Source organism: Helianthus annuus, chromosome 11, assembly GCF_002127325.2.
Source record: "Helianthus annuus cultivar XRQ/B chromosome 11, HanXRQr2.0-SUNRISE, whole genome shotgun sequence".
Lineage (NCBI taxonomy): Eukaryota > Viridiplantae > Streptophyta > Magnoliopsida > Asterales > Asteraceae > Helianthus > Helianthus annuus.
This window is the reverse complement of record NC_035443.2, coordinates 142,553,936-142,572,459: the sequence shown is the minus strand read 5'-3', so window position 1 is coordinate 142,572,459 and position 18,524 is coordinate 142,553,936. Positions and strand designations below refer to the sequence as shown.

Below are 18,524 nucleotides of genomic sequence, written 5' to 3'. Positions count from 1 at the left end.
TTCTTCTTTTTGCAGGCGCATTGACCAACTTTCCAAAATAACTACTGATTCATTCATTATACGATTTTTTTGCTAAGTTTAGAATTTGCATAGACATCTCCCTATCAAGGCACCACGACTCGAACCCGTGACCTTCGGGTCACATGGTAGCAACCTTACCGTCCATCTCCCATAAGATACATTTCAAACGTAAACTTTGTAAATATTTATAGGGAGTGTTAGGATACGCATGTTGACTTACTATTGCAACTTTATAGTGTTGACCAAACTTAATTATGAATATAAATGTGAAATTACCTAACTATATCCAGCTTTAATCAGCTGATTATCAAGATAAAAAAAAGGCTGTACAGAAAATGATCGAGGTATTCAAATCTTGGTTTTAAAAAAAGCACACTGATGCGATAGAGTCCAAAGCTGAAAGGCGCAAAGCAAAGCGCACAGCACCACCTACGCGAGGCGCAATGCATTTATACAAATTTCTTATATTTCTCATAGGTTTCTAGCATCATGTACCCAAATTTCTTATATTAACATATATGTACAACCTAAAACGCTAAAGCTATATATACAACATCCTGAAGCAATCAAAGTACTGAAAATGCAAAAAAAATCAAACCTTTGTGTTTGCAGAAACAGTAGGAGCACCACCCACTAGGGTCTGTTGCAAAGGTGCAGACAAGGGGTTAACCTTAACCAATTGATCCGAATTCAAGAACCCATGTGGGCGATTAACCGTATAAGGGTAACCTGAGACCGGAAGAGGTGGTTGTTGATGATGAGGTCGTGAATTGGAGTGTTGGGGGTTGTAGAAGGTTTGGTAGACTGGTGGGTGTGAATGTTTTTGGGGTTGCAAGAAATTGGGGGTAGTGGTGGTGGTGGGGAGGGGGTTTGGTGGGGGAGGAGATGACATTCGCAGATGGGGTTTCAAGATTTTGAATTTGTTTGAGACCCAGTTGATGGTTGAATGTAGGGATTGTTGATTTGGTGTTGGAAAGATGATGGAAGGGGTTTCGGAGATGAGTTTAGCGGCTTCTTGGTTTGAAGGAGAGGAATTCAAAATCTTCTAGTTTAACCAAGAAGGTGGTGGTAGGGTGGTTGGGGAAATACTGTCTCTTGAGGGAGCCATTAAGAATTTTATCAATGAGAAGGTAAAAGAATATAACATGTGATGATTTACCATTCAGATGTTACCTCTTAACCATTCAGACTTGAGGTTGCCTCTTATTCATTCAGATGTTTTAAACCACTAAGAGGTAGCATCTGAATAGTCATTAAGAGGCTACCAAACAGCCCCTTAATGTTTCTTATGACCCAGGTTCGACTCCCGCTCACCTCATTATTTTCTGCGGTATCCAGGTGAAGGGCGAATACGGGTGGCGTCGGTTCGACTTGGATGGGAGACGAGGTTTTACCGATTATTCCACTGTCGTGCCTTCGGGCGGGCGGAGGTCGGGTTTCCGCGTATCTGGGAGAGCCAAGGGGCTAGCGGCGGTCGAGTAATCGACCTTGGCCACAGCGCCCGGTGTCACGGTTGTTGGCACGTCGTTCCTTGTTGTTAAAAAAAACTAAGAGGGTGTTTGGTAATGATAAAGTGTTTTATATCGATCAAAATCATAAAAACAGATACTAGTACTGGTTCCAATAATATTGATACCAGTAACGATGTTGTTTGGCCATAATCAGTTTGTTTCATCATGACGAAAATCACTTTATTTTGAATATTACTTCTTTTTCGACACCTTTGGTCATAAACAGTTCGTTTCGTCATTACACTCGTAAAAAAAACAATAATTAAAAACAATCATATTTTTTAATTATTCTATATGAGTCTACACGTTATTAAATAACTTGTTTATATCCTGTGCGCATTAAACCGAATCATTTTTGGTTTAAATTGTGTATGTTTGTCATTTGATTACTTGTTAATTATCAATAAAAAGTATGCTCGTCCAAGATTTTTTTTTAAGTTTAAAAACTATGTGCCTGGATCACGTACATGACGCCAATCCCGTACAAAGTGCACGCGGCCATGAGCTATTGACACGTGTGGTTTTTATTTTAGGGGGTGTTTTTGTCTTTTCATCTTGTTTATATGAATAACTGATTTGACGCTTATTTTGAACTTGATATACGTGATATCAATATACAATTTTTAGTATAAGTAGGGATAATATATGTTTTCGATTCTCATTCTTCTAATCAATCGACCGTCATTCTATTTTCATTCTTCTGTTCTCACTATTAGTTATCAACGACGTCATGTCTGCAAATTTTGATTTCTCAGGTTTGAATTAAACTTATATTTCTTCTTTATTTCACGCAATTGTAGTTTTTTTTGTTATGTAATTGGAGTTTTTGTTAATTTATCCGAGTTTTTTGTTATTAAATAGTTGTTATATGTGACAACCCTCATAATTACAGGTATCAGTACGATTAATTAATATTAAATTGTGCTTAATGACTGTGGTTAATTACAACTGATGATGTAACTGCTTTATGATTTCTGCATCATACATACATGTGCATCACATTTCATACTGTCACACCATTTATTACATACAAACTTTAGTGACATACATGATGCACAAAGCACAGTTAGCACAGTGAGCGGATAACTCAGAAATAAACTGCCAGTGCCAGTACATAGACAGGCAGTATTTTGAGGCCCAGTATGAGCCAGAGACAAGGTACTACACTAGTATGGAGTGTAGGGAAGTAAGGACCATAAAACTGCGTCACTAGGTGATAGTTTGAGTACCGGAAAGTGCCTAAAACCCACTCAAAGTGCAGAATTCTGCATTAATTAACAAAATTCAGCATTTTAACATGCTAGTAATATGCAGAAATTTGCCTAAATGGTTCTGAATGCTTTCCTAAGTGTTGGGAATTAAAAGTGTTACAAAAAGATACATAAAGGACACTGTACGGAATAACTTAGCACTTTATCGGAACGATATCTAACCGAACAACCGGACATTACCCGGGACACCAAAATTTTGCCAGAAACATTGTTATATTATTTTTGGACTAGTTATGGTCCCCGAATACCCCAACACATTATATAATGTACCATACACATATAACACTAGATATTACATTTAACTCCTAACCATTTACCTACTTACCAACAAAATTACAATCTACCCCCCCATCATAATTTACGGCCCATAAGGGGACCCCACCACCAAATCACCACCTTACTTCCTAGATTTTCTTCTATATTTTATTTAGATATTACTTGATTTGGTGAACAAAGATATATGATGAGATCTCTATAAGTATGGTCCATATATTACAAGATCTTCATTCTTACACTTCAACACTCAACTTCACCCCACTCCCTCAAGCTCTCTCTCTCCCTCTCGGCTCTACATTGTGACGCCACCACCATCACTTTGCCACCACCATTAATCCATTTTCAAGCTAAATTCAAGTGATAGAAGGTGATTCTTGGAGCTTGAAGCTTGTGGATCATCAAGGAGCTCACTTACTTGCTTTTACACACCATCTTCATCATCTTTTGCTCTTGTGTTCTTCCCTAGCTTAAAGCTAGTAGTAAGATCCCTCATAACTCTTGTTTACTTTTATTTTTATGGTTAAAAGATGTAGTATGATGAAAATAACAAGAGCACTAGAGAACACAAACTAAAAGCTTGAACATAAAGTTTACATAAAGATGAAAGTGATGAAATCTTGTTGGATTAATGTTGTTAAATACATGCATGGCACTTGATTGATTGATTTCTTGATAATATGATGTTGATCATCATATGGAACTTGTTAAAGTATGATTAAAAACATGGTTTAACAAGTTAGAAGGTGATTATGGGTTTACATGAAATAATCATCTTCTTGATCAAACATGAACTTGAAAGTGAAATGATTTTCTTGTAAAGCGACAAACCACGTGAACTAGTAAACTTATAAATCCAAGAGTTGTGAATGATTTTTCTAAAAGAAACCAAGTTAAAAAGATGATTCTTGAAGGATCATGGTTTTTATTGAACTTACACTATTTTTAGTGGAAAGACAAATAAATGAACCCTAGAGAAACAAGAAAATGCTATGGATAAACGTTTTGTAAATTATGTTTACAAGTTGTAAACACCAAATCTTTTCAAGAATGAGATTTCAAAGGAAGTAAACACACTTTCGAGGGTAACTAAACCCACTAAACACTTCACCAAGTTACTACGCGTTTTTGTGAAAGATCAAGTTCATGTTACTATGAAAAGCGTATTGTTTTTACACTTGGTAAGTGTAAAATGATTAATGAATCATTGTTGATTGTTTGAATGATTTTTGGAAAAGAAAATGATATGCTCATATAGCATGGACACCTCCATTTTTAGGGGAAACTATGGCGAAATTTTCTAAAAATATAAACACTTAGAAAATATTTTCTAGACAAGTGTTTACTAGTGTATTTTAAACTATGTTTTTCAAATATAAACCTCGCCATAATTTTTGTAACAAAAATACAAAGTATCAGAGGTTGGTTTTGTACATGAAAATGGTTAAATATATATTTAGAATATATATATAGTGGAGGGTTCAAATGAGAACAAATTTTTTGTAAGAATAAAAAAGAACAAATTTCAACCAATAAGAATCCTTCATTTTACTTCATTTAATTTTTGTATTTAATATTAGTGTAAGGGTATATTGGTTTAGATAGATCATTAATTGTTAGTCTACCTTTTTAATAGCTAGTAAATTAAATTTGTAACTTATTTTCAAAAAATATTTTTTTTTCAAAGAAGAAAAACAATTAATTTAAAGTGTAGGATAAATTACGAGGTGTGTAGGATGAATTACGAGTTGTGTAGGATAAATTTCAATATATGTAGGATAAATTTTCAAAACGTGTAGATAAATTTTGATGTGTGTAGGCAAAAAATTTAGTGTGAAGGACAATAGTCTTTATGACTAATTAATTAGTCAAAGATAATAATAAATGAGATGTAAGAAATACTATTTAATTTTTTACAATTATACCCTTTGTTCTTTTTCTTCTCAATTTAATTTTCTTCTCAAATGAACCTCCCCCTATATATATATATATATATATATATATATATATATATATATTATACTAAGACACTTGTGTGAATATTTGTTTATTTTGTGGAATAATTATATTATTTTAGGGTAAAATAATATAACTTAACAAATACCATGGGAATTACACTTCAAAATAATACCAAAAATTACAAGGAATAAATAATTAAGTTACACACTTGTTATTGTGGAACCAAACGCTAAAATGTAACTTATGGAATATTCCGGAACATAATGTTACAAACATAGTTTTTTTGGTGAATATTGTTTTGGATACAAGAAGTGAAAATATATTATTTTTGGGAAAGATATATATATTTGGAGTACATTAATTTTGACAACTAAGTTATATATATTTTCTAAGTGGGACTTAAAAATATATTATTTCAAATACGAATATACATGTATAAATACCCCATCCTTGGGAAGGAAATACGGAGTTAAATACTTTAGAAGTATTAATACAAAAATACTTTAGAAGTATTAATACAAAAATATTGAATGAACAATTATTCCAACACTATATATAATTTAAGTTGAAATACTAATTATTTCGACAAATAATTATAACTCGGAATAATATAAGAAACGTAACTCAAAACGCAAATACTAAGCAAAGGCACGGCCTGTTTGTCTAATAGACATTAGTACACTGTAGGTAGTCGTGTTTGCTGACAGAGTTTGAGTTACGAGCAAAGGACGCAATACAGTGAGTTCATGTCCCCCTTTTCTCTTAACTGTTTTCAGTTTTATACTTCGGGGGTGAAATACATATTACGATTATTACAAACGTTTATTACATGGTATGATTAGCTTAAGGAGGGTTTACTACTAGATCATGTGAAGGGTGGGTACGACACTTAAGGCCATCAATCCTCGTCATAGGACCGAGGGACATGAGTGATAGATCTATTTGGGTGTAGCGAGCCCACACCCATGGGGACCAGGGTGGCCCATAGTGGTGACTATGTCTTCCAGCCGGAGGCCCGGTACAAATTTGCTAGGTTTGAGTCTTCCTGCACCATTTCACACACACCATTGGCTTTGCAACCCATTGGTGATCTCTTTTTCCTTAATTGCTACATACCGGGGACATTCATACATACAGACATACTTTAAAGGTCTATACACATAGACATACACATGAACTCGCTCAACTTTTGTTGATTTTTTCAAACTACATGTATTTCAGGGAACTAGCGGATCTGGAAGGGTATGCATGCGTCGTAAGCTGCGTTTGAATAAAGATGTCATCCGGGGTTGTTGAGTTTAGGGGGTGTATCCCTTTCCTGGACGGGATACAAAATTCTAAACTCAGATTTTATTTAAGTACTTTTGTCGAGTCATTATGAACTCTTTTGAACACGTTGTGGTTTGTAACTTATTTTAAGTGTCGATGTTTTCAAACAATGGTGTTGTGGTATTATTTCACTTTAATTAATGGATGAACATCTCGCGTTTTTATCATATAGCATTGTTATGATTGATTGCTATGGTATTAAGAAGTCACACCAAATAACCACGCTTCCGCAAAAGTCAGGGTGTGACATTATAATCAATCGTTATGATTTGTTTCGTAATTGTTATGCTTATTACGTGATTATACATTCAAGTGGTTTAGAATTGTAATTGTTTTTAGAGTAAAGTGCAATTTGCCTCCCCATGATTTGGTCCAGATTGCCCAATGCCTCCCTATATTCCAATTTTTGTCATCTGAAACCATGACATGGGTATTTCATTACCATGTGCCCCCATAAACGTTAAAAACTATTAGTAAATGTTGTTAAAAGACTCTTTTGCCCTTACTAAATGATTTTAAAAGACTATATTGTCCTTCGATCTACATTTTATTCGAAACTCGTTCCATTCTCACAGCAGGTGCAAGTTTGACTTTACCAAGTAAAAATATTGAAACCCATTCTCTCATTTTGACTTTATAAGCTCAGGAAACAAATATTGAACCCCATACCCTCGTTTTGACTGTATTTGAAACCCATCTAAGTAGGGAAATTGCACTAAACCTACATCTAGTTCAGGAATCAAGATTTGACTTTAATTGGTCAACTGCATCAAAACTGCACCTAATAACCTGCACTTAATTGGCCAAATGCTAATACATTAAGACCTGCACAATGGTCAACTGCAACAAAGCTAATGTTAATGGATCATCAAACTCATTAATCAACTGTGAACATCAAAGTGCACTTAATAAATCAAACTGGCCAAATTGCACTAAACCTACATCTAGTTCATTAAACTCACTAATTGTATCATCATAACAATTATACACAGCATCATCAGAACAATTGTACATACACAGACTCACTAATCAACTATGAACATTAAACTTTGAACATCAGACTCATCATCATCATGATCATAATATAATGTGAACATACACTCACTAATACACAGACTCACAATCTGAATAATTATCAGGATCATCATCACCATCATCATCATACATAATCAGGATCATCGTCATCATACATAACTAGAATAATTATGCACATTCTCAGGATCATCATCACCATCACCATCACCAACCATCACCATCATCATCATACATAATCAGGATCATCATCATCATACATAATTAGAATAATTATGCATATTATCAGGATTTTAGCTATAGAATCTGTAAGTCCCGTTAAGGATCTTTCAATTATATCAAACTTGATCTTGTGTGAGTGTGGAAAACAAACACAAGATGATTCAAGAACTATAATAGAACCGAAACAATTAATAATCAAAACAAACCAGATTATATTGCATTCAACAGTAAACAAAGACTGATACAAGACACCTTCAAGGTTTCGGCTAGCTCTAGACTCCACAAACTGATCAACCTCAAAACAATGAGTGAGGTTAAATTATATACTAAACACAAGTGGGTCGAAACCCCTAGAAGCCCACTTGAAACCAACAGACCCAATACAAAAGACATCGACCCAATGGTTAACAAAACAATGTATTACATAATCAACCCCTGAACTATTGTAACCCTCTATGTATAAACCTTCAGGTTCCAACAATCCCCCTAGGTTTATAGCATAGAGGTTCTTCGGTCTTTAACTGACTCCACTACTCTCCAACTTGTCCTTGTAGCCACGAAACCCTTTCTTACTTATTTATAGAACTCCAGCAACAGCCGCAGTCCAATCCTTAGCAACGCTTTCAAACTTTTCTGTAGCTCTAATCTGATTTTGAGCAAGCACTTCCAGATTCTCTCGATCCAAATTTAGCAAATCTATCGGATCAGTCAAACGGAAGCTCACATCATCATCACAAACGATTACAGCTTGACCCAAAGTTTCATCATAAGCCCAGAAATGCATGGTCTTCAGTACACCATTGGGTATCTTCTTGACCAAAGGAATTGTCTTCTCTTTGTCAGTCGGTGGCCACGAGACTATCTTCATCCTTTTGTTTGTACGTGGATCTCTAATACCTGGAGCAGGTGTCACAATGGATTCAGCTGTATGCATTGAAGGAAATCCAATGGCAACCTCTCTCTGTAGTCTCTCGAAGAACAGATATCCATGTCCGCCAGGCTTATCATCCACATATGGTGAGTTTGACAATATAGTCAAATCCATTTTAGTGAGTGTCTGAAATTGAGCAGGGTTCTTGTACCATTCAACAGGTCCAACCTTCCTTTAGATCCACCATCTATGACGATCATGATTAAAACCCCAACTTACAATGCCTAAACGGTTCCCAACCTTATCATAATAACTTTCACCGACATCCATCAAATGATGAGTGACTTGAACATCTGGATCAACAGGATTGAGATTTTTGTTCTTCAGAATCACATATTCTCTTTTCTGCTTCAACCTTGCAGCCTTTGCTTTGTCAGCTTCTTTATCAGTAACTCTTTTAAAGTAATGATCCATAGCAGTAGCTCTGTCAGTGTCATCCTTTGCAAAATCCCTTGTTCGATCCTCTTCAGCCTTTCTTCTTCTCTCCATGTCAGTTGGATCAATAAACTCATCACCAAACTTGTTTTCAAGTTTTCCACGAAGATCATACACCATGTTGAACAACAAACCAACATCACCTTGCAGCTGATCAATTTGTTGATTCTTTTGTACGATTGTGTCTTCAAGCTGAATAATCTTTGCATCTTTGTGGATCGAGTCTTGTTCAAGTACCACGATTCTCTTCTTCAGTTCTCTTACACTGATAAACTCATCATCATCACTTGAATCATCAAAAAACGGCATCCTCAATGGTTCTTCAGGCCGTTTCCCACTTGAACTACATGGTTCATCACGAACTGCACCAGATGAACTTGCAATTGCAGCAGTAACAAGCGGTGTTGACTCGGTGACTGGTGTTATAGGTGGAGCAAAAACAGAAGTAGTAACAGGAATCTCTGAAGGATTTGTATCCACATCCATTCTTGTTTCATCAACTTCAAAATCAAATCATGTTTCTGTAGTAGTGGCAGTAGCACTCGTCTCAAAGTCAAATGGAGTTTCAGTCGACTCCTTAGCATTTTCAAAATCAAACTCATATAAACCATCTTCATCTTCATTAGCAGTCACAGGTTGATCTTTGCTTTGTTCAATAAACACACCGGGTCGAGGATCCCTTCTTCGCTTTACTTGTTGAGTATCAGGATCCTTTGGGTTCTTCAACAGTTTGCTCTTCATTTTGCACTGAAGGATCGGAAGGAGGATTTCCCATCTTTTTCAGTTACTGACTTTATCAGTTGATCCAAACTCTCAGTAGAAATCATGGGTTGAACAGTAGAAACAGCAGAACTAACTTCAGCTTCATGAGGAAGCTCAACGTAATCATCATCATCACAGCTTATCTCTATGCCTTCATCGACAGAGTTTATAGTTAGTATCTCTGTCTCAGGCTCTTCGTCAACAGCAACTTGAGCAACATGTTCTTTAGCAATCACGACATTAACTGGAACATTCACCGGTGCAGCTTCAGGTTGTACAATCACTGGTTCATCCACTACTTCTTCCGTTTTAGCAAATTGACCAAATTTCTCCAGTACAATCCTTCCTTCAAATTTGCTTGTAGTACCCTTCTTAGGAGTTAGAGCACCAAAATACGATGGACCCATTGGTTTCAGATCCAAAGTGTTACCAGTTCTCTCCAAATCCAGACCGTGTGATGCTTAGCTGGTCCGTTCCCCCTCTATTTTTAGTCATACACATCAGAAACATGTGCATCAACAAACGCCAGTATGGATGCACAAACTTCTTCATGAGAGAGGGATACGTTCCTTCATAACTCAACCGAGGTAGAATAGCTTCAACATCTCCAACCGAAAGATCAATAGGATCTGTCTCTTGATCGTTAAACTGTAAAACCTCCCTTATAATCTGTTCGGTTACAGTAACGTTCTTCTTCTGAATCACCGCTTCAATCGATCCCTTACCATCTCCTTCTAAAGCGTCAAATATTTCCGTCTTCCAAAACTCTTGAACAAGACTTTCATATACTATAGGATTTTCTCGTAGAGCATGAACGATTCGGCAACTATTTAGTCCTTTGATCAATGAAGTATACATCTTCTTATGTTTCTCCGAAGGTGGTGCTAGATACCCCGCTTGATTGTGTCCCGTGATGACTTTCAAATCCATGACCTACACAAAATGCACAAGTTAAGTACAGGATTTTGGTACCAAGTGTTACCTGTTAACTTAGTCAATTTAAATGTCAACTGTATAAATTGTATAACAGATACTGGTCAAAGGTAAAAAATAGATTATCAGTCGAGACCAGGAAACAACTCAGATTTCGAGTGGCAAAAATAACAATTTTTAATTGCAAGACACAAGGTCTCGAGTCGAAACCACAAGGTTTCGAGTCGAGACCAGAAGAATTTGAGTCAAGACCAAAGAGGTTTCGAGTCGAAATCCCAGTCGAGACCTCAAGATCCCAAGTGATGTCTTGATTCGAAACCAGAGAGGTTGCGACTCCCAACCGGAGATCTCAAGTCCTTGAAGCCTCTACTCGCAACCTGAGTCGAAACTGCATAAACATCCTTGAATCAGCTTAATTTTGGATTAAAATCCAAAAACATCCTTTAATTTCTTTGAAGACCACTTTAAATCATGATTAGGGTTCATAATTTTCTTCAAATCTTCAATGAATCTTCAAATAGTTCCTGCAAATCTTCAATCAAAACCATCATTTGATTCAAAATACCTTATATAGTGACTGAGAACGAGTCGAGACCGGAGAAAAGTACGCCGGAAGTAAGGATTTTCACCGGAAGTTGAGAGAGAATTGAGAGTAACAGTAGAAGGTTTCGAGTGAATAGTGAGGTCTCGACTCAAAACCTCCTTAAATACCTCATCTATCATGGGCCGGGTCTTTGATATTGGGCTGAGACCATGATCTCGAGTCGAGACCATCAGAGGATTTGTTTTCAGGATTTTATTAAACATTATTCAATTATTTTTAAAATCCATTTAAAACAAAAATTTCTTAGATAACCCTTTTAACCTCCCGAGCACGTTTTACGAGATCAAAACCTAAAAACACAAAAATAATGTGACATCTGTGCCTCCAAGACCATCAAACAAATACCAAATCAATGAAATATTGTATTTCATACTTGGAATTTGTATAAATATGTGTATCGTTTGCACATATCAATTCTCGTTCGATTTCAAGCTCTAAATCGCTTTCTGGAAAGTTATACGCAAACTGGTGTGTAAACGCAGTCAGTTTAACTCGACAAACACTCCGTGATAGTGAAATAAGCTTAACATACCATAAATAACCTTTACATAACTTAGAAATAAGTTTTGGAAGGTTTGATGTGTCGAAATCAAGTTTATTCGCTTACAGGGACTAATTTCGACAAACTGCGAAAGTATGCCGATTCGTACTGTAACGAACATTCCGGAACTTTATCATAAGTTAAACATGCCCTAAATATCCTTTACATAGCTTAGAAATAGGCTTTGAGGTGTTTGGTGTGCAAAAATAAACTTATTGGTCATTCAGGGACTAAAAGCGTCAAAAAGTGCACAAGTTTGCATTTTCGCGCATATCCGGACATCCAAAAATTTATGTAATCATTAAAATATTATATTTTAGTGATTGGCATGATAAAATTCCATTCGTCGCTCAATTTGGATCGTTTTTGCGTTCGTTACGACTTCCGTCGTAATTAACCGAACAACGCAACCGTACGACCAAACGAACCGACACCCGAGATATTTTTGAGCATGTTTTGAGTTCCCAATACTTTAACTTCATTTTAGAGCCTTGAAATGAGGTTAACGGGGCTTAAACGTGTCAAAAATGGGCCGAAACGCATGTTTCTAAGCTGCAGGGACCAATTTTGACAATCTGCCAAAGTTGGCCAGGCGGGGCGCGTAAGCCTTAGCCAAATCTTACGCGGGGCGCGTGGGCCTGTCAGATAGAAACAATGAATCTGGTCATTTTGCACGATTTTGATGGTTTTGATGGGTGGTTTTCATTACTAGGAGCTGGTTTGTGTGGGGAACAAGTCCCCCAATCAGTCTATGACACTTGTATGGCCTGGATCATGCCCTCCTCTTCAAGGAATGATCCTAACGGTTTGCGAAAAATTATATATAGGCCATCAATTTCACTTGTTTCTTTGCTCATTCACTCTTCTCTTCTCTACCATCTGATTTGGAAGGCTCCCTCAAGTGTAAGGAGCTCTCTAAGTCTGATTGGGAACTTGGTTTTCTTGTAGAAAAGATAGCAAGGACCCATTGTGAGCATTCTTTCATTCTTTTTATTGTTTTCCTAGCTTGGAAGTCAAATATAGTTTGACTTTCAGCTTTGACCACGAGTTGGTCAACGAGAAGTTCGTTTGAACTTCGCAACGTGAGCGTAATCACGTTGGTTATAGTCCTTAGTGACTATACCAATTGATTACCACGTTGACTAGGTGTAGTGACGAGTCAAAGTTTCGGTCAAAATGCATTTTAGCACGCATTTTGCAACGGGACTACTATTAGGTATCAAAACACTTTGTTTTGATACCAAATCAGTAGGTTAAACATGCTTTGACATGTTTAACTCGTCACTAATAGTTAGTGCTTGTTTAGAGTCGTAAGTCGAGCGGTCTAAACCACCGCTTAGACTTTCAAACTCGACCCGTTTGGTCGATCTTTAGGATCCGACCAAGCAAGGTTAGTGACCATAGTTGCATAGGGAATAACCTTCCGAGGTTATACCTTATGGTCACCAAGTTTAAGTAGTTGTATGATAGGTAGATTATATGCCTTAGGTAAATTACCAAAATGCCCTTTTCATGCATAATTGGACTTTAAGCATATGTAACCTAACTTTTGTCACCTAAACTGATTATGCAACCTAATTAAACATGTTTAGGCATATAATACTTGTCATAGGACTAGTTAGACGTCTCGAACGCGCGTTTGCGCGCACGACGCGTTAAAGTGGCGTAAGCTACCTTAATGGGCTGCGATGGGTCGAAAGCACTTAGGTTAGGTTCCGATTTAGAATGTAGGCTTTGTTAAACCATATCACATGAGTTCCTACACTCATTTGGTTTACAAAACCTCATTCTTTCCGATCTTCCGATTTAGGCGTCTGTTGTTTGACTAGCGATCCGATACTAGGTACCACTTGATTCCTTGATTGCCCGAGCATTGATAGTTCACAAAATCAGGGATACCCTACAATCTCAAGTGAGTACATAGTTCCCCTATTTTATTGTTTTTAATTGTTTTGGGGTGATTCATATGTACAAAACGAATTTCAAGGTTTAAACGATAATTTCAAAAACAATGGTTTATACTAAACTAATAACGATTTCAATAAGGTGAACAAGACTTGTTGGTTGTAATTACATAAGGAATGACATTCATTAGCTTTGGCCGAGCCGAACAGTATTAGGTTATGGTACCATAGGATCTGACAAATCCCGTTATCAGACTACACCCATAGTTATGTGTGGGGGTTATGTAGGTAACGACCGAATCTGATGATTGTTAACTTACCCTTTGGCTGTTCGTTAATACGAGAAACGAGGTAGTCGAGTCACGAAGGTTTGAATGTTATTAGCGAGACGACCAAAAGTAGTTTCACTATTAAAACGAATACGATTTTGAGACGAGTTAAACGATTTGAGACGACTTCAACGAGATAAACGATTTGGATAAACGATTGGTTTTGGGTAGTGATTAGATAATGGGACGAGTGTAGTATGATAGAATCATGGTAGATACGCCGCTGGTACATCTTATATATAAGTGCTTCTATCATAATACATTGCGTGTCATTATTTAGTTCACTGGTGAAGCTATTTTGAAACAATGTCACACAACAAGGTTTTTGAAACAATATAACCCATACGAGTTTTACTAACGAGTTTTCACGAGATGTTTACAAGTTTTTATTCTAAAGCAAATATTTTTGGGTTAGGAGTCATGGCTACGAGATTTCTTATACTATAACCATCTTGATTTGAGTTGATTAAACTATGTTGCAATACACTTTTCAAAGCAAGGTTTGTATTTTGACTCTTGTAGTCTAACGAGGTACTGCAACATATAAACAAGCCATGAATCCGATACTCCCACAAAACCTATGTACTCGCCAGCATTTCTTTGCTGACTTTACTTTTTACATATGTTTCAGGTGGTATTGCTTGATGTTGCTTGCTAGGAAGCTTGTGTCACATAGGACCTGGACGAGGCCTTAGTGATTTAAAAACAGTTATAATCAATATGTAGTTTGTTTGTTTTGATTTAAAGACAATGTACATTACATAATAATTCAATAAAACAAAACATTTGATTACCATGGTTGTGAAACAATAATTCTGTTGCAACACTCCCCGACGTTTCCGCCATGGTTTGTTGTTTTAACGTGGTCGGGGTGTGACAAATAAATAATATGAACATTTATTTACAAAAATAAAATAGGAAATATCATAATTGCTCAGGGATCAAATCACAGGTTTTGGGCCTGACTTCACTTATCAACACTGATCTACTACTGAATGATCTGAATGATTGCCAGTATATTTATCCACCTAAACTCACCTCCTTAGACCTTTTCCATATAACTGCCTGTAACTATTTTTATCATGTTTTGATATCTTAACAATGAACACCCAAACAAATACTAATCAAGTCCTGGAATTATAATCAACACACTCTATCATGCAAGCAGTTTCCCTACCACATATTTCCACAAGTCTGTTCTAGATTTCTGAAACCTTGTCCGGGACTAGGTTGAGAAGAGAACAGAATAGATCATAAGCAGAGATGATATAAAATATAGACCAAATGAGTTTTTCTTAGTTTGATATAGGTTTTTGGGTTTCTTTTGGGCACTTGAGGGCCTCTTTTGGGTGTAAATTGATCTATAAAGCGACAGACATACAGCTAGGTCTTTGCTCACGCAAAACAGAAGCTAACGCTTCCTAGCACCTCCAGGTCTTTGCTCACGCAAAACAAAAGAGATACACGACCTTTTCATAAAAGATTTCAGAACTAGACCAAAATTGTGTGTATCAGGACATCACACATGCATTCAAATAGAAATGAGCTAATTCCAAGTGACGTTCTTTCCTGAGGTCATAGACTAATTTAGGTTCTGAACAGAAACAACCAATGTTTCCAGCCTTAAAGATAGAGCCTACCAACATATCATTCTAGAGTTTTTGATACTGGTTTTACATGAGTCAGCCCTATACCACAATGTGAAAATTCATTTCATTTCCCATGTCATGCAATGCTTCATTTTGTATTTTTCAATTTTTCAATGTTTTTGTATTTTTCAAAAAAATTTGATGTTTTTGTATTTTTCAAAATTTCTCGATGTTTTTGTATTTTTCAAAATTTCTCCCACTAAATTTGTGCATAAATAAAAACTACCTAAGAATAGAAAACTTTATGAACAAATTTACCTAAGAAAAACAAAAACATGCCCAGTCGGTGTATTGGATCATTTTCAGAAAATTCACAAGCACTTGAAATTTTGAGCTGCTGACAGGTTTTGTGAACAAATCGGCAGCATTTGCATCAGTGTCGATTTGCTCCAGTTTGATAAGACCTTTGTCAAAACAGTCTCGTATAAAATGAACTTTAATATCAATGTGCTTAGTTTTTTAGTGGAAGACAGGATTTTTCACAATTTGAATTGCAGCATCATTATCAAAGTAAATGGTAGTGTTTAAATAAGTTAAACCGTAATCCTGCAATTGATGTTCCATCCACACCACTTGAGAGCAAGACGCAGAAGCAACAACGTATTCTGCCTCAACTGTGAAGATCGCCATCGTTTGCTGTTTCTTGCATTGCCAAGAAATGAGCCTGTCACCCAAGAATTGACAACCAGCTGATGTGGAGATCGCCACTATTTGTTGTTTCTTACACTGAACGAGACATAGAATTACCCAACCACCCTTCTAACCCCTTCCAAGTAGTTAACGTGCTTTATATAGACCGTAAAGATACAACTATGTGAATAAACGACATATGAAGAATGGTTAAGTTGATTCGCCTTCAATATAAAAAACTAATTATGAAAGTCATTCATACATACCCAATTAAAAAGTTGCCAAAGATTGGAAATCATAAAAGAAATACATAAAAGATATGTCTTCACCAAGTGATGTAAGAATTTAGCCAAGCATGGCCTTTGTTTGACAAAAATTCTTACTATCAATCTTGGATCCCGAGACTACATACACACACTCTAAAAGATGGAAAATGGATGATGGTGTTGTAGTGGTGGTGGAGTGGTGGCAAGTGAGAGAAAAGTGGTTTGCCAAGGGATGAGTTAAAGTGAAACCAAGCATCCCTATTTATAGCTGAAAACAAAACGTCCACCACGGCCCGTGCCCGCCTGGCACGGCCCTGTGGCCATCAGCCTCTCTCTTCTACATTAACTGCAATGTCAGACTTGTAATAACACTGCCCCGTGCGTCAATGGCACGACCCGTGGCCAATGTACTTGATGTACTTCTTCAGATTCTGGAAATCCTAGAGTTGACCACGCCTCGTGTTACTTTAGCACGACCCCGTGTTGAGCTTGGAATTTGTCTTTTGTTGTTGTCTCTTTTTGCTGCAGTGAATTCCCACCGGGCATGGCCCGTGCTAGGTGAGCACGGCCCCGTGCCAGAGCTTATGTTTTGTTATTTCTCGGGTTTGGATGTGGATGGGGGCTTGGCAAGTTGCGTCAATCCTTCTTTATTGTATTTTATGTTGGTTTTTGTTGTTATTTCGCTCCTTTTGTTCAATTAAGCTCTTTTAACCCTGTTTATTCAAAAGGAACAAAAACACAAGTTTTTTCCAACATTAATACTAAAAAAGGGTTGCTTTTACGCCGTATTTGATATAATTTATATGTTGTATTTTAAGCACATCAATACACAATTCAACATCAAGTATCTTGGCACTCTCAAATACTTTCTTGGCATCGAGGTCGCGCGCACTTCTGAAGGGCTGGTTCTAAGCCAAAGAAAGTATACTTTGGATATCCTTGAAGATTGTGGATTCACGGGTTGCCAGCCGAGTTTTTTTCCCATGGAGCCAAACTTAAAACTTGACAAAGGAGAGACCGAACAAAGGGTTGATGCTAGTCTATACCGCTGATTGATAGGACGCTTACTTTATTTGCAGGCGACCAGGCCAGATATCACATATGCGGTCAATGTTTTGAGTCAATTTGTTAGTGACCCAAGGCAAAATCACTTGGACGCTGTCCATCGCGTCCTTCGGTACCTTAAAGCCACCATTGGTCAAGGGATCCATTTATCACGATCCGGAGGATACGGTCTTACGGCTTACTGTGACTCCGACTGGCTCGGCTGTCCCTTCATAAGAAGATCACGAACGGGATACTTACTCCTCCTCGGAGGTCCTCCGGTCTCGTGGAAAACTAAGAACAAACAGTTGTCTCTCGATATTCAGCTGAAGCGGAATACCGCTCCATGGCTGCCACCGTTAGTGAAATTCTATGGTTGCATTGGCTGCTACACGAGTTAGACATAGATGTTGAAGGACCTACGCCTCTATTCCGTGACAATCAAGCTGCCAGACACATTGCTAACAACCCAGTTTTTCATGAGCGAACTAAACACGTGGAAATGGACTGTTACTTTGTTCGCGAACGGGTCGAAAGCCAAGAAATTCATCCATGCATATCAACTCCAAGCTGCAGATTGCTGACCTTCTTACCAAAGCTCTGTGCGCTCCCCAGCTTAGTCTTCTTCTGGGCAAGTTGGGTGTCATCAACTTACACACTCCAACTTGAGGGGAGTATTGGAAACCATTATCTTTTCCTTATTTCTCTCCTTCCATTCATGCCCATTTACAGCACATAATTTATGGCCCTCATTTACGGCTCTTTATTGGTTTTCTTTATTTCTATGATTCTTGTATTATAAAGTTGGGTCTTGTATTCTCCATTGAGATTATCAAAAAACACAGAAACCTTTCGTTGATATATACCATTTTAATAGA

At 37.1% G+C, this 18,524-nt stretch overlaps 1 protein-coding gene across 4 annotated transcripts in view; it reads right to left on the bottom strand.

Annotated features, from left to right (window-relative positions):
• The window catches only part of LOC110890630, a 101,176-nt gene extending 100,123 nt beyond the window's left edge, over positions 1-1,053 (bottom strand). For 2 of the 4 annotated variants that reach the window (XM_035979154.1, XM_035979156.1), the window contains exon 1: positions 620-1,050. In XM_035979154.1, the coding sequence (XP_035835047.1) occupies positions 620-913 (294 nt within the window). In that variant the 5' untranslated portion in view covers positions 914-1,050. Of the gene's footprint in view, positions 1-619 lie in introns of all 4 variants that reach the window. The other 2 variants (XM_035979155.1, XM_022138241.2) reach the window with 2 other exon arrangements.
• Between the last annotated feature and the right edge of the window lie 17,471 nt (positions 1,054-18,524).